The sequence below is a fragment of the Taeniopygia guttata genome, chromosome 9, assembly GCF_048771995.1.
Source record: "Taeniopygia guttata chromosome 9, bTaeGut7.mat, whole genome shotgun sequence".
NCBI classification, from domain to species: domain Eukaryota; kingdom Metazoa; phylum Chordata; class Aves; order Passeriformes; family Estrildidae; genus Taeniopygia; species Taeniopygia guttata.
In genome coordinates this window covers 22,240,772-22,256,897 of record NC_133034.1, presented here as the reverse complement: position 1 = coordinate 22,256,897, position 16,126 = coordinate 22,240,772, and the positions used below count along the sequence as shown (strand labels likewise).

General features: G+C 42.7%; 2 protein-coding genes across 9 annotated transcripts in view; both read right to left on the bottom strand.

Annotated features, from left to right (window-relative positions):
• Positions 1 to 601: 601 nt before the first annotated feature.
• On the bottom strand, positions 602 to 8,828 carry LRRC34 (leucine rich repeat containing 34). Of its 8 annotated transcripts, XM_072933603.1 has the most exons (12): positions 8,370 to 8,413; positions 8,210 to 8,295; positions 7,749 to 7,870; positions 6,791 to 6,912; positions 6,568 to 6,632; positions 5,767 to 5,850; positions 4,643 to 4,771; positions 3,319 to 3,414; positions 2,842 to 2,996; positions 2,601 to 2,756; positions 1,429 to 1,555; positions 602 to 886 (listed from the first exon to the last, which is right to left on the bottom strand). In XM_072933603.1, exons 3-12 carry the CDS (start codon positions 7,862 to 7,864, stop codon positions 683 to 685), a joined length of 1,254 nt encoding a protein of 417 aa, XP_072789704.1. In that variant the 5' UTR covers positions 7,865 to 7,870; positions 8,210 to 8,295; positions 8,370 to 8,413; the 3' UTR covers positions 602 to 682. The 8 variants fall into 8 exon arrangements, with proteins under 8 accessions (XP_072789704.1, XP_072789702.1, XP_072789701.1 ...); XM_072933601.1 differs by lacking the exons at positions 8,210 to 8,295; positions 8,370 to 8,413 and adding an exon at positions 8,720 to 8,828 and having other exon boundaries at positions 7,749 to 7,867; XM_072933600.1 differs by lacking the exons at positions 8,210 to 8,295; positions 8,370 to 8,413 and adding an exon at positions 8,720 to 8,782.
• Positions 8,829 to 9,416: 588 nt separating this feature from the next.
• Positions 9,417 to 16,126, bottom strand: part of LRRC31 (leucine rich repeat containing 31) — a 45,295-nt gene continuing 38,585 nt past the window's right edge. Inside the window, exons 10-12 of the mRNA XM_072933599.1 lie at positions 15,681 to 15,848; positions 14,505 to 14,672; positions 9,417 to 13,367 (exon numbers count right to left, since the gene is read on the bottom strand). Coding sequence (XP_072789700.1) covers positions 13,048 to 13,367; positions 14,505 to 14,672; positions 15,681 to 15,848 — 656 coding nt within the window. The 3' untranslated portion in view covers positions 9,417 to 13,047. The remainder of the gene's footprint in view (positions 13,368 to 14,504; positions 14,673 to 15,680; positions 15,849 to 16,126) is intronic.

Genomic DNA, 16,126 nt, shown 5'->3' with positions numbered 1-16,126 from the left:
TACATGGATACGTTGTCTTACTCATGTGTAGGAATTGCCACGGGGCTACAATGATACAAATGTTTTTAGGCAATTTTCATGAGATGAGAAGAAATGACAGAAGATTCGGTGGTGGTTTCTATTTGTAGTATAAGAAACAAGTACATGCTCTAATTTAATCAAAATTCCATGTATATCCCAGCAAACTGGGTTCACCAGCTTTAAATTCTAGCATGGCTGTGCTTAATGCTTAAGTTCACTTACCTTGATTTTTAAAATGTCACTACTGGAAAAAGATCAAAAGGATGGAATTGCTAAGGAAAAGGAAAAAGTTCATGGAGAACAGTGCTAACAAATGGATTTACCCAAAGCTCTCAACATCAGCAGGAATCTGACTCTGCAGGATACCTGATCTGCTGCCCAACAGCAGTCCTGGGTGTTACTTTTGTCACTGTGCTCTGCCTGGCTGCAAACCTTTCCATAGTTACAGACTTTTAATAGATGGAGCATGATTTAGCAACAAATTTGGAGGCAATTTGTTTGATATTTTCTCTCTGTTGCCATTTCAAGCAGGTGTAGATTCCTCCTAGACTCAAACCCCGAAGAAACAACATGCACCAAGTGTGATACTGATATAACCTATTTTACTAGAAAGCAGGTAGGGAAAGCTCAGGCTCTGGGAGTGCCCAGGAATGGGCCTTGCTCACAAATACTCGGAGACGGGGACGATCTGCAGGCTGGCGTTGGCGGCGCCGGGGGCCACGGCGGCGCAGCGCGGGGTCCAGTAGCGGTGCTTGGCCAGCCCGTGGGACTGCTCTGCCAGGAGAACCTCCCCGTCCACCTCGTAGGGAGCCACGTCTGTGCAGCCCAGCTCCAGGCGGCCCACTGCCATCAGCTCCGAGAATGCCTGCAACGAAGGAAACCGGGATTTGACACAGGCAACACATGGCACTTGGTCCCTTCAGCGTGCTGAGCTCCAGGGAGGCTCATCCCAGCACTGTGGGACTCAGATTCAGTCAGAGAGAGAAACGAGAGTTTCTAGCCAGGCAGAAGCCTGGGAAAGAGCTGGGAAAGAATGTAAATAATTCTTTATCTCTCTTGTTGTTCACATTGTTTATAGTTAAGTTCTATCACTGTGCGTCAAGCACTTTGCACCAATGCTGTATGTTGTTTTCACTTCAGCACCAATGGAGTTGGTCCTCACAAAGCTCTGTATAAAAGAGCGGTGTATTTTGAATAAATCGGAGTTTTACTCTCACAGCCTTCTGGTCAGAGTCTTCTCATTCCCATCCTGCCCAGACTGCAACACAGCACCGCCATTTTATAACCACATTGAAAAGCCCAAATAAATCGGGTGTCTTGTTCACTAATTGCTTCCCAACAACAGAAAGACAAATTAGAACAAGCAAACCCCAGCCTTCTCAGATGAGTTCACAACCAAACACTTACCACACAGGTGCTTCTATCAATTTTGTTCCCCCAGATGTAAATATGGGAAAGTGCCATGTTGGAATGCATTGCCTGTGCAAGAGCTACAAGTCCTTGGCCAGTTATATTGTTGCTTACAACGGACAACCTAGAAAACAGAGAAAATGTGTGCCAAACCGTAGAATTCCCATCTCTTAGTTTTAACTAAGAATTTAACTATGATTTAGTCTATTGTTATATTTCATACATACATAGAACTTTTTTATTTGTAACATAATAATTTATTTGTATCAAAGCCAGTCCTACTCCAGTATCTTTTTCAGGTTGCCAAAGGCAGTTGGCCTCTGGACTTATTCCATTTCTCAAAGCACTTTCCTGACTCTTGCAACCAGGTTGCTCACTATTGCATTCCTCAGTGTCAGTGACTTTGCTGCACGGTGGCCAGGTCTCATCTCTAGTCTGCTTTGAAGCCCAAGCCTTGGCATTTATCCAGGCTAAGCTTTGATCTTTGTGAAGTGGCAGTTATTTTTATATTAGAGAACCTGCAAGGCTTTCAGAGGCAGCCACCTCCTCAGTCTGCTGCTTAAAACTACTGGCTTCAGGTAACACCTTTGATCAGCTTTTATGTCCTGCCTGTGGGGTTTAACGCTGCTGCAAAAGACACCCTGATGGAGAGATTACAGCTCTTCTGGGTTCACCCGGAAGCAAACTTAAACAGAGGATTTTCTTAAGTGTTGAAGATCAGAACCAACAAATATAGTGCCTTATCCCAGCGTGGAATCTGATTATCTCAAAATTCTGGAGGCCTACAGCTCTTGTTTTCATTTGTGCACCACAGGGACCTGCGCTTCAAAGGCACAGAAAGAGATCAATGGCCTCACCCTGCACCCTCTCAGAGGGACTGTGAAAGCTGTGAGAGCTCTGAGCAGACCTGGGGCTCACCTCCAGCACCCCAGGGTGCTCCCAGGTCTTGGAGCAGCTCACATGGCAGCAGACACCGATGCTTAATAAAGAAATCCCACCCAGTCTCTCACAGGTTTGTTTCCCCAAGAAGGAAAAATTGCCCAGAACGTTTTGAACATCCTGACTTTCCTGTTGTGAACACGAAGACCCAGAGCTGTGATGCCATTTCAGCCATTGCAAAGTGCAGGTTTCTTAGCTGCAGTCTCTGGGGAAGCTGTGCAAATACTCACGCCTGCAGAGTCCTGTTCCGCGTTGCCAAGGCCTGACTCAGGCAAATGGCTCCAACATCTTCTATTCGGTTTGCACCGAGATCCAGGATCTCCAGGCTTCTGTTCCTTCTTAACAGCTCTCCCAAAAATTCCACACCATCAGAAATGATGTTATTACTGAAAGAGAGATGCACGTGTTTAATTTTTTTTCGAAGTTACTAAGTAAATGAATTTCTAATGTGCCACATTTAATCACTCTCACCAGCTAAGGTCAAGGTATCTCAGGCTGGAGTTTTCATACAGGGCCTCACACAGTTGTTCTACACCGAAGTTTTTCATTTCATGCTTGCCCAAATGTAGTTCCACAAGAGAAGAGTTACTCCTCAACATCCGAGCCATATGAACTGTGGTCTCTTCCTAGAAACATACACTCAATTTTATTAAGCTGGACTTTAGGATAAGATACAGCTGTGCCTCAGTAAAAGAGTGTTATGCAACTAACTGCAAGATCTGGTCATCAGTAGTGTTGTATTTTTTATATTGTATAAAAATAACCACAAAACAACATGTTATGTTAAAGCTAAAAAGGAAAAAAAAAAGATAAGAAAAATACTATAGGGATATTTGCAGTTTTACAATACTGTCTACATCCCTGCAAATATCAGTGAAGCATCAACATTTAATTCTGTAGTTCAGATGTCCATAACTCTCTGAGCTGACTCCACAGTCACTCACATACCTGTTGGCTGGATAGCAAAGGACGATTTAGGTTTATGGCTTTGAGTGATTTGTTCTGTGTCAGGGCTATGGCTGTTGCTGTCAGACACTGCGGGCCCTGGAAATGAAAATAAACTCTTTAGAGAAACCTGTTTAGTGTATAGATCCAGCTACCATTATTGTCATTACTATTATTTCTGCCTTCATCTACTCTGGAGGTAGAGAGATGGGACTATAGCAGGCAACTGCTTACAGACACATGACAGATTTTCTGATAATACCAATGCCAACTGCTTATGGAATAGCAGAGTGAAATTAGACTAAGTAGTACAAATGACTTGGCAACTCAGAAAATAAAAAGCAAGAATAATAGATCTGAAAAATACTTGTCCATTCAATTGATCCTATATTTTGATTTCCCTGATTTATGAGGCAAAATCAGCTTATCTGTGTTCCCCTAATATTAATCCACCAGGTAAATTCAGATCTGGTATGAATCGGGATAATTTAGATTTTTTAAATAAATATCCTTCTAATTTGCCCTCTATTTTATATTTATGCTACTTTTCAAGTAGGCTGGTCTGTACCAAAGCCATCTCATTTAAAACCAATTCTATCAACTCCCTACCAAGCACATACATACCAAGCTTTTGAATAAATCCTACACTGCCTACACTTCCCTTGTTCATGTATTCATAACACCTTCACACTTTCTAAGGGGTATTTCTCCTTTTGGCTCAGAATCAAATTCTGAATTTCCAGGAGACAAATGTAGGCTTTTAAAAGTAACCCACAACTTCCTGAGACTCCTTGTGCAGTGTGTAGGAAGTCCCAGTGCCCAGCTTGGAGGAACCACATTGTCCAAGAGTAAATTCGGTGCTTTTCTACTCAATCCAGCACTGCTGTGCTTATGTCCTTTATGGGCCACGCTCTGAGAGGAGCAGCAGAGTTATGGGATGAGTGACTTTCAGGGGTTGCAGCACTGCTAACTTTAGAGGGAAAAGATTCTCCAGAGAATAAGAAGTCCATTCTTCAAAATGAAGTATACAGGACTTAGCTCAACAGACAGGAACAGCAGAAAAAAACTCAGAAAATGTGCAAACCAAGCACTTGAATTCCCAGAGAGACATGGTGGCTCTAAAACATTCCCAGTTCTGTCTTCACAGGTGCTTTATGCAATGTGCCTTTTCAAGCACACATTGCAATATTATATATTCTGTTACCTCTGGCTGTCACAAAATCAATGACAACAGATGGCATTTCCCCCTAATTAAGCACTGCAGGACCCTTGTAATACCCTTGAAAGACTTATGTCTTATTGCTGATAATTTTACTGGGTTACTCACCACATCACAGTCTCCAAGATCCAACTTCTCTAAGGCTGAGTTATTTTTTAGCATTGAAGCAAAGAACATCCCACCTTGGTTTCCTATTTTGTTTCCAGTCATTCTCAGGTGCATAAGACTTTGATTGCTCTAGACAAAATTTTAAAAAATATATATTCCTCTAAGATGGCCTTAAAACAGCAGAAAACAACACTGTCCTCTTTTTCATGTGAATTTTGCTGGTTATCACACAGAGACAAAACAACCTTCCAGAAGAATTGTGTCTAAGTGATAACACTGGCTCAGCTCTTGGCTCAGGCTTCCCTCAGTGGCACCAAATATGAGAGTCTGCAAGCAAAACTCCTCTATTTTCTTTCTCCCAAGTTCATGAATTTTGTCACACTCATGAACATAATCCAGGCAAATATTTCTGCCTAAATTGGCATCTGAGATGCAAATTGCCTTAATACTAATTTAAATCTGGTAAGCCTTGTATGAGCCCAGCATTGCACATCTACAGCATAGCCTTAGTGTTTTGGAAGCCTGTCAAATTTAGTTGAAATCAGTTCAGGGTTCAAAGACTGTGAAGGAGGAAAAAAGAGCTCATGTGAGTCTCCTTTCACAAACACAACAAATCTTACACACAAGTCTCATTTCCTTGGGAAACCACATTAAAAATAACAAACTTGAGTTTGTGGTGCTGCTGTAAGGCAAAGTTTTGAAAACATGCCTCAGACATCTTGAATCAATACAAATATTGATGTTAAAGTACAGGCAAATTTAATTTAATTTTTTTTTGGGGGAAAAGGGGAAAAATGATGGCATTATATATCCTGTAGCATAGCATTTTTCACACTGAAAAACCCAGCTGCAATAGTTGTGCTTTTTATAGACAATTATGTCTTTTTATGGATAATGAAGTGTTAATGGCAGCACAGTGCAACTTTCTCTTGTGTGAAATCTGATTTCTGAAGTGTGCCTTGGGAAACCAGGCAATCCCTGTGACACAGCAGCATGCTGAATGGAGCAAAGACAGAGGCTCCTTTCAGCCAGCTCTGATGTTGGCAGCACAGCCAGTGCTGGTCATCAAAAGAAAAAAGATCAAATGAGATGCTATTGCCTCAATCTCCCAGGCAAATACTCACATGGAGCGCTCCTGCTATCAGCTCTGCCCCCCTTGTGCCAATGTCATTGAACATCAGGTTCAGATACTGCAGAGAGGAGTTTTCCTTGGGAGCAAACAAAGCAGGAAGCAATGAGAGGGTTTTTTTTCCCCAAAACACAGCTGTATTTTTCAAAAAGGAGATACATGTACAAAACTCTGCCCTTCGCAGCATTTCAGGCAGTTCATGAGTTGGAGAAGTAGTTAAAGAATGCCAAATTATGTCAGATGATGAGGGCAAGGCATAAAATCTGTCATGGAGCCCTGTGCATGAGGCAGGTGGTCGAGTTCAGATGCACAAATTCAGGCATTTTGTGAACCTTACAGTGCCCCTAAATTCTAGGAACACAGGCACAGGGTGACAACTCACTATTTTCCACCTGTATCCCAGTGCTGACAATGACAAAAAGGCTGCATTAAAATTCCCTTCGTTTAGGCCTATAAAAAGGCTAACAGAGATTATAAAATAGCTGAAACAAAGGCCCTGGCACACTTGGCACAACCATTACTATGCCCTTTGTTGAATTGAACTGTGAGCCTAAAAGCCCCATAGTTAATTCCATCATTCTTTTCTCAGGACACTGCAGCCAAGTATCCAAAGGCCTTCTACCAGAATTTTAAAAACTCCACAGAGAATACAATCTGAGGTTCTAGTAGGATGGATTGGGATGTGATAGTCAAAGTTATTGGAATTTTGCCAAACCAGCTCATTCTAGTCCCCAATATAAATATTACTATAGACAAATAAATTACAAGTTGCTGAAAGATAAACATTTCTTGGCACCTGGAGGAATGTTGCCATGATCTTTGCTCCAGCATCAGTCAATAAATTATAGGCCAGATCCAAACCTGAAAAAGATGAAGAATAAGGAATGTGACAAATGCATGTCTGCATTGAACTGATCTCTGAACAAAAAGAAACAAAGATGAACTAAGGCAGAAATCAAGACTGATCATGTTTCCTTGTATTAGCACAGCAATGTCAAACACACAGGGAAAAATCTTACCTGTGACAAAGGCAGCTTGGCCTAAGACAGAGGTGAGAACTCCAAGATCATCATCTGTAACTCTTGGCACAGGCACCAGATGATTATTTCCAGCTAATTTTAATGTGATTCCCTTTGTACTTCTGCAATAACATAAAAATGTAAGGACATGGGGAGAAGTAAAACAATAGCGAGAAATTAATTCTCTTTCCAGACCAGAGGTGTGCCCATGTCTGCCCTCACTGGAGCTCTCGCACAGGTGGTGTGATCCAGGCAGTACCTCAGCACTGCCCTCTCTGAAGGCACTGCTCATGCTTGTACTGAAAACAGGAATAGCCAAGATGAGGGGAAGGCAGATGGAAGTAAAGATTATTTCAGAGGTTACCTCATCATCTTCTTTTTCCTTGCTCTCTTTCCTTTATTTATTTTATCCTGCCCTTAGGATCAAAACCTAACACAAACCATTTCATTTTCTCACTTTTTTTCCCCCCAAAGGACAATCAACTTTGATCCCAGCACTGTCCATGAGAAGAAGCAGTATCCAGACCCTTAATGAGAGGGAATATGGGTGGTTAATAACTTGGCAGGATTCAGTGACAACTCAGGGAAGTATGACCAGCTGGAAGGTAACTGGATGCAGCTGAGGCTTTTTAAACAGGAGTGAGACACAAAGAAGGGAGTCAGGATGACTAAACACTGGGTTTGGCTTTTTTAGGGGACAGAAAGGCACCGTCCTGTACATTTTTCACTTTTTTTGATTTCACTGCTTGTAAAGCTGCCCAGAAAGGATATATAGCTACAAACTTCTGCCAAGATGATGTCAAGATGAGTCAAACCAGAACTTCAGCAATAAATGTTAAATTTGATTTATGTTTAAGCCTGAAACTGCATGAACTTTCTCATTTTTCAATTCCTCATCCTGCTACCCCGTTTAAAGCTTTCAGAAGCATCTGAAACACCCCACTTGTTATTTTCTTACATTTCATCATTTTTATCAGCTTCTTGAAGCACACGAGCAATGAAGGGGTTTTCAGGCTGGCTCAAATTTTGACAAGCCTGCACATAATGCAGGTGAAGATCCGGAAGAACCGACATGACCTGCTGGAAAAAAACAAAACCAAGTGTTATTGTGTTGTGTTGGCAGCCTAGCAACCAGGAGGGATCTGCACAGCAATACAAACGGGCTCCGTTTGGAAAGGGTTACAGCTCGTGGCTTGGAGTAACAGACCCAGAAAAGCATGAGGAAAACGGTGGGTGTGTTTTTGATGTGCTGTCGTTGGTTAGAGCACCGTGCTAATGTATACCAAGGTGGGCCATTCACACCAGAGTTGAACTTGATTATTGCTCCAGCTCAGCATATTCTGTAATAAACTCAGAGATAAAAGAATCTGAGCTAAAATATAAGTGATCCCTGTGGCAGCTCAGCCCCACAGGCCTTACCTGAGCAATGCCAACCTCTCCCCTGTCCCCAGCTCAGCCTGCGGTGACCGGCCCGCGGTGAGTTCGGTAACGGAGCCCGTTCCCGGAGACGTGTCCCCACCCGTTCCCAGGGACGTGTCCCCAGCCCGTTCCCGGAGACGTGTCCCCAGCCCGTTCCCGGGGACGTGTCCCCAGCCCGTTCCCGGGGACGTGTCCCCAGCCCGTTCCCGGGGACGTGTCCCCAGCCCGTTCCCGGGGACGGTGTCCCCAGCCCGTTCCCGGGGAGGCTGTCCCTGTCCCGTTCCCGTTCCCAGGGAGGCTGTCCCGTTCCCAGGGAGGCTGTCCCTGTCCCGTTCCCATTCCCAGTGAGGCTGTCCCGGTCCCGTTCCCAGTGAGGCTGTCCCGGTTCCGGTCCCATTCCCGGGGATGCTGTCCCGGGCCGGCAGCAGAGGCAGCGGGCGGGGGGTGCCAGGAGCCCCCCGGGTCCCTCCCCAGACCCTGGGGCGGGGCAGAGCAGGTTCCTCGCCGCACCCCAGAGCACGGAGCTGGTCTGCGAGGAGCCTTTGCAAAGCTGTCCATGGTTACACGGATCAGCTGCTCCTTCAAAGATTCCTGTGCTGGCACTTTCCAGCAAATAAATCCCTCCGGTGATTTCTGGCTGGACAGCCTGGAGGAGATCCCACAGCAGCTCTGCTGCTGGCCCTCCCTGTCCCTCCCTGTCACACTGCACCTGCATCCTCCACCAGCGTCAGGACACTAGATCTGAGCGAAAACCACTTTGATGCTATTCCTAAGGAATGTGCACTATCAAAAATGTATTTGTTCCTTTGGTTTACTTTTTATGTTATTGATACCTCCCTTTTGCACAATCCAAGTTCTCTATTACAACCAAATTCACTTTTCCCTACCACAGTGAGAAAGGGGCATTGCACTGGTACACACCTGAGCCTGGGTTCCTCACAATTGCTGGCATCTCAGTATTCAGGGGGAAAAAAGCAACAACATGGAAACACTGACCTTTGTGTCGAATCATAAAGATGGAATCCTGACTGGAGGGATTGTTGCAGTTTTTTCATCTTTTTTTCCTGTGTACACTGGAAAATAAGAGCTGCATTTGCACAGAATCGATATGTCATAAAGTGAGCAAATGGATGTGATATTGTTAATGTCTTTAAATCTGTGAACATCTGCTGTTCATTTGATAATGAATGATTATGCACCCTTGGGCTATAGTAAGGGTAACAGTATTCATAGACATCTTTATTTTGGGCCTTAAAATACACTTTCCTTCTTGCTTAAAGCAATGCTTTTTTTCCCAAGGATTTTTTTTTCACTGCAGTTTTCTTCTTGAAGGTTACATTTACAGAACTAGTAATTTATGCAAAAGACTCACTTTCAGATTTCATTAATTTAAATTGCTCTCTGCTGCACTGTGCATACAAAGGAAATGAAGAAGCAGACTAATGTTTCTGCTGAGAAATAAAATTAAACCCATAAGAAATCTTTCCAGCACAGGAAACAACATAGATGTCTTTGCCAAAATTTCCACCATACTGTGAGGTATAATGTGACATTAATGAGCAGAATTTTCTGTGTTCATCTATCAACAGTAATGCAGCTCCACAGAATTTTCTTAGGAGATTTCTTCCCTAAATACAAAATTCCAAAGATTACTATTTAATTGACGTAATATATCTTTTTTAATGACTGTGTCTAGATACCTGTGGAGGTGAAGGAACTGAAAATTTTAAATGCCTTAGCCTTTCTGAAAATAAATTCAGTATCTTTCCAAAGGAGATCTTTCTTCTGGAGTCATTAGAAAGATTATAGCTGGGACAAGATAAAGAAATTAAATGTCTGCCAGAAAACATAAGCAAATTGCAGCCAGGAGCAATAGAAGGGGCAAGAGTTTGTTCTGCTGCTACAGGGAAATTCCATGGATTTCAGCTGGTCCCAAATGCAGAACTGGAGGGACTCTTAATCTCTTTAGGTACATGGTGCAGCATCAGGCCAGAAATGTCAGAACAGGAATAATATCAAAGCTCAGCATTTAAAACTCATGTTGTCTCTCTGTGTTTAAACAACATCCCAGTTTACAAACCCTACTTATGCACTTTACCTCCAGAAATGCACAGTACCTTGTTTGGAAATGTGGAATAGGATTCCAGATAGGCCACACACTTCTACCAGGACCTGCATTCCCATCCTGTCTTACAGAGGTGTAAAAGCTGTTTGAAAGTATCTCCACACTTTTGTAAAACTGTTCACTGATGTTCTAACAATCTGCAGTTACAGCACTTTGAACAACTGCAAGCTGTCACTTCCTTAGTGGTACTGTTCATCTCTGACATGGCCTGGGGACAGTTTGGCATGTTTATTTGAAAGCAGTGGGTCTGCAGGATGCAATTTCTGCCATGATTCTGGTTCTGACACAACATGACACCTTTGTTATTAAAAAGAACTATGACAAACATAATATTGCTATAATTCTTGCATGTCAAATTTATGTGCAACGATGTCTTTTCACAGCATTTGACAGGCAGACACCTGTTTGTCCTAGACACAATGTCCTTGTCTGGTTTTTATTCTGTATTGCTCAGCTACCCTTTAAGGCCCTGAGTTTGCATTTGCAGTGTACATAGAGCACCAAGCTGGACTGAGGCCAGCCACTGTGCAGGTTCAAAATGCAGAGTGGGTGGGAGCAAAACCCTTTGTTTAGCTCAACTGGCTGGTCAGAACTGCAGTCCTGCTCTCCCTCCCCTTGCCTCAGGGAAGCTGGTGGTGAGGAACCAGAGTTCCATCTCCAGGTAGTGCCCTCTGAATCTGCATCCAGGGCATGGAACTCATTTCTGTTTAGCTCTTGATTGATACTGAAATCTCATTAACGTGCTCATTGGCAGGAGAGAGCTGGGACTGCAGCAAAGTGGGACGGCTCTGTTCTGATTTTCCATTTCACTGGGTAACTGAGGCTGTTTTGATTGTTTGGAAATGTCTAATGAAAATTTTTCACCCTAAGTGAAAGCAAAGAGGAACAGTGAGAAGGATGAATCAGAAACTGCCAAGGAGGAAATCACTGGAAGAGAGATTTCTGGGCAGACTAGCAGATTGACAAGACATTTAGTAGAGGTGATAAAAGGAACAAAAGCTTTTTAGTGGCACAATTGGCATGACAGAATAATAAGAAGGCAAAGGATTGAGCAGGGGGATCAGGGACAGAGGAAAGTTTGCCAGCAGTGGGTCTATCCTGGGCTCTGGAGCTGAGAATGAGGAATCCAGCTATGAAAGCACAAGAAGCCCCAACACTGAAATTGAGTTCACTTAGGAAGATTTCAACAGAAAATAGACAATAAAGGTAAACTGAAGAGAGAGGTTCAAGTGGGAAAGGATTAATTCAGAGAAATTTTCACAGAACAGATAAAATATCAATTTCCCAGCTGGATCAAAGGTGGATTTGAGGAGCAAAGTCATCTGAAAACAAGTGATAAAGAGAACAGGTTGGTGTGATGCTGTTAAACAGACATGATGGTTTTTCCTCTTTAGAACTGTCCTGGCTTAAGTCACTGCTTGAACATCTCTCTTGCTAGCCCTAATGAAGGAGAGGGTCTTTGCTTTATTTCAGAGGTTTAGGATCCCACACAGCAATTCCCTGCTGCCCCTGACTGAGAAATGTGAGTTCAACTCACATTTCTCAAATCTGGGGGAGCCAAGTGCACTTCTCAAGTGGAACTGAAAGTGGAACCAGGAAGTCCAGGGTGACTCTTACATGAAATCATGGATTAAATGATCAATAGGTACCAGCACAGTCAGCTTCTGGTTATAGCCCTGAACAGGAAAAAGCTGATGTTGGACTGAAAGCTGAATATTGATCAGCATCTGCCAGGGAGAACTTGCTGAGGGGGGCCTTAGCAAGTTAGAAAGGTGCCACTGAATGATCCTGTGGTGCCACTCCTCCAGGACACTGCTGCAGCATGTAGAGATGCTCAGAGCTAATTGAGCAGTACTTTATCCCTCAAGCTGCCTCAGGATTTCCCTAAGACTCCTCACTCAGTGGGCAGATCTAATATCTTTACTTCCTAAAATACCTTACCTTTGAATAATCCCACTGCAGTGCTGGAGCTCACGTGTGGGTTAACATGCTCCATGACACAAGTGACTGTGCCAGAATTTGGCACTTACTGATTTCTCTGTAACCAAAATTCTTGTTGAAGTAGCAGGACATATCTCTGATTTAATGTACCATAGCTTTTTCCTTGCCCCGAGACTTGCAAAGACACCAATTAAGAGTGTTTCTTACCTTGATTTTATGCTGATTCTCTACACAGGACTCATCTACACTATGAGATGGTATCAAGGGCCAGAGCAGAGCTCCTTCTGTATTCTCCTTCCTGGACTAATCTATACTGTTGAGTTGTTAGGATGGATGCCAAATCTCCCACTTATGATTTAATTAATTCACAAAGAGGCAAAAGTTTGAGGGGAGAAGAAACGAAAATTTAAAACATGGATGTTTCAAGTATTTCCACATTAGAGGTATCTTCTGAGGCCACATTCACACTGCCCACACACCTGCATCAACACAAACCCCAGCCCCTCCCACTGACCCCAGCATCGCTCTGTGGGCAGTGGCCCTGCCAATATTCACAACATGAAGATTCAGTAGTGTAAGTGTGGCCCAGAGATCTGAAAGGACATTATGAAATGGAGTGATTGATGCTGCAGAAGGTCAAATAACAGTTTTCAATAACTGTGAAACTATTTCAAGAGATTATTAAAGACTGCAGTCAGTTCTAAGTCAGACACATGTAATGCTTGCTTCACCAGCTGCTCCCAAAAGGCCTTTCAGACACCTCCAACCTTCATCAACAGTCCAAACGAATGTTTCTTTTGTTGTCTTGATTAAAGCCTTCCATTTGTTTCCTCTGGGACTCTGAAAGGGCCCATCTTTGCATGGCCAGCTCTGCCAAGGCTGGCAGCTGTGTCAGTGCTGCCAACAGCTCCCCAAACCATGGCCCACAGTCCCGGCAGGATGATGGCCGGAGGCTCACATCCAGCTCTGAGAGTTCCTTGAATGCTCCTAAACCTTGGCAGAAAACAGCCCAGCCTTCATCAGAGATGTTGTTGTTATAACTCAAATCCAGCTTCTGCAATCTGGCTAAATGGCCATCTTGCCTCAGGGATGCTGCAAGAGATGACAGACACAAACACAATTAATAAATCCTGGTAACTGCTTTAAAAGCTTCTCAGAAAAGAGAATACTATTTTAATACCTCATTTCAGCAGTCAAACAGCAAGATTTAACTCCTCAGCAACATAAAACCACTTGCTGCTGATCTCAGAAAGACAGTTTTATAACAGCTGAAGGAGTTTACAACACTTAAAGCAGAGGCAGTTCAAAAGGAACAAAGTATTGAGTTAAAAGTGTGTGGCCACCTGAAAACCTTGGAGTCAGTTGGAAGGATGTTACACTGAGTGCCAATTGTAAGAGGCAGACAGACTTTACAAGGAGATTTAGAAAGAGGAAAGCAAAACTAGGTGAGGCTGCATGACTGACTACAACAGCCACCTCTCACTGTGGGATGGACAAATATACCCTAAAAGGGTCCTTAACATATGCTTGGCAAAGGAGACACCCATCGGGGTGATGGTTTTTAAAGTCAGAAGTATTTGGGCTTCACCTCACCAGATTTCACATTCCAGGGCCTTACAGTTGTCACACAGCAATTCCCAACGTCAGACACTCAAACTCAGTCCACAGACTCAGAAGGAGGAGTATAAAATTAGCAAGTTTTTAAAAGGATCCTAGAATTTATTTCTTTATCAGGTTCCCATTTTCAAGTATTTCTTAGCAGCTGCTAAGAGGTAGGTGAAAATATTTCTGGTTTAATTGTCTCCCAGTAGTCCAGCTCTAGAAACTCACCTAATGGTTGGGAGCTGGTAGTATTCCTGGCTGTCAGCACAGACATTTTCTCAAAAGTACTGAGCCATAAAACAGCATCCGAGCAAAATAAAACTCCTCAGATGCAGCTTTAAATATTTGATATAAAAAACATTTTCTAAATTATGCCTTTTTTTTTTTTTAATTAATAGATAAAAGTGCTTAAAGATTCTTTGCATTTTAGCCTTTTCAGCTTTTCCACTGGGCACGTCCAGGACACACAGAAAAATGAAATCCCTTTGTGGGAAAAATACTCTGTATTTTCCATGTTTTCATTTGATTTATGCAAAAACATGCTCAGCCCATGGAACAACCCCCTTCTGAATTGTGGTCTAAATGCCCTAGTTCCTTTAGTGCTAGTAAATACCATGTTATACTTACTTAGAAGTGCCAAATCTTCAGCCACCAGGTTACAGCTGCTCAGTCTTAACACTTGAATCTCCGTTGCAAGCTTTAGTGCTCCCAAAAGCAGCTTTAGGTTCCCACCAACGCACTTATTCCAAGAAAGGTCTAATATCTCCAGTTCAGGAAGGTGAAGGGCGGCCTCAGCTGAAAAGATTAAGACCAGCAACTTCTGCTTACTAAGAGAAAACAACATGGCCTCAACAGACACCTCACCTGTAATTCACCCATAAGTAAGATCTTAAGAGCCTGACTGCTTTTGCTTAGAATGAACTCTTTTATCCCAATAAAAGTCAGACAAGAAAAAAAACCCAAAAACAAACTCCTCTGTGTAGAGGAGTTTAGGAGTTTTTGTCTTTCTATTCACATTATTGCCTTGGCCTTGTTGCACTGAATTAATTAATTTAACAGTTTGCTTTTAAACTATTTTATATCAATTTAAAGACAGTGATTTTTTTTTTTCTGTGAACTCACTATTTAAGGTGAGATGCTTTGTATCTTTTGACAGCTCTGATTTCCACATTGTCGCTCTTACATAACTGTGGTGATATAAACATAATGCTCTTTATGCAAGGACCTCTGACCAGCTTAGCTTGCTACTGCTTCTGCTGGAGGCAGTCAAGTCTTACTCCAGGTTTAATGTCATGAGTAACAATACGAAATACAAGTGCACAAGACACAGTAACTGAGAGATCCCTCTCTACTAAGATTTCATGTGCCATATGGAACACCTATCAAAGGCCAGTAATCCACAGAGATTTGCAATAAGTAGGCAAAAGAGGCTGAATTTACATATCCTGTGTTAGATTGAACTTCTCTTCACAGCTGTGCAATATCTTTTCCACCACTGCAGTCATTTCCTCCACTGTCCCATGATGAACTCTGCCCCAGAAAGTTTCTACTGAAATTTTCACCTGCAGTGAGGTAAAATACTCTCATCAAAATTTTATTTCACTGAGTATAGTAGAGGAAATCATACAATTCTCTTCCATTGCAACCTGGTCCCACAAAGCACTGGTTTCATCACAGGATTTTTCACTCAGGACCTGAGGTATAATGTAACCGTGATCCTTGGAGTTCAGCCAAAGGAGAAGGGAATGCTTTGTCCTACAGGGATTCACAGAGAATGGGCACACTTTAAAGAAACATTCCTACCTAGTGATGAAAGGGACTCTTCACCTAAGCCACAATTGCTGATGGTCACAGATCTCAGCTTTGGTAAAAACCTGAGCCTGCCCAGAAGAGGATCTGATGAGAGTCCTGCATTTTTATTCGAGGATAAATTCAGCTCTTGAAGATTGGAGAGTAAAGGTATCACCTGGGCTGCAAAACCATGAAATATTTATTAGACAATCACTGATCCATAACAAATGTGTAGTTGTATATTTGCCTGACATAATTTCTTTTCTTTATAAACTAATCCAAAAGTCAAGGCCAGCCGAGTTTTTACACTCAAATTCATGGTGAGTAATGTTTTAGATCATAAATAGCCTTGTCATTGTCAGTAAAACTGTTTCAGAAATTAATTATTCCATACTATGCAGAAGATTGTCACAACATGGCTTCCTGCAAATTCCCAAATGTCTTCATTGCTAACTGAA

What these genes read in the sequence shown, in the direction of transcription:
- LRRC34 (XM_072933600.1), bottom strand. Translation starts at nt 8,767, where the DNA reads ATGGACAGCTTTGCAAAGGCTCCTCGCAGACCAGCTCCGTGCTCTGGG. An exon ending in CTTTGCTATCCAGCCAACAG is followed by an intron (nt 2,997 to 3,318) that starts GTATGTGAGTGA and finishes GTATGTTTCTAG; the next exon opens with GAAGAGACCACAGTTCATAT. An exon ending in TTGATAGAAGCACCTGTGTG is followed by an intron (nt 887 to 1,428) that starts GTAAGTGTTTGG and finishes CCTTCGTTGCAG; the next exon opens with GCATTCTCGGAGCTGATGGC.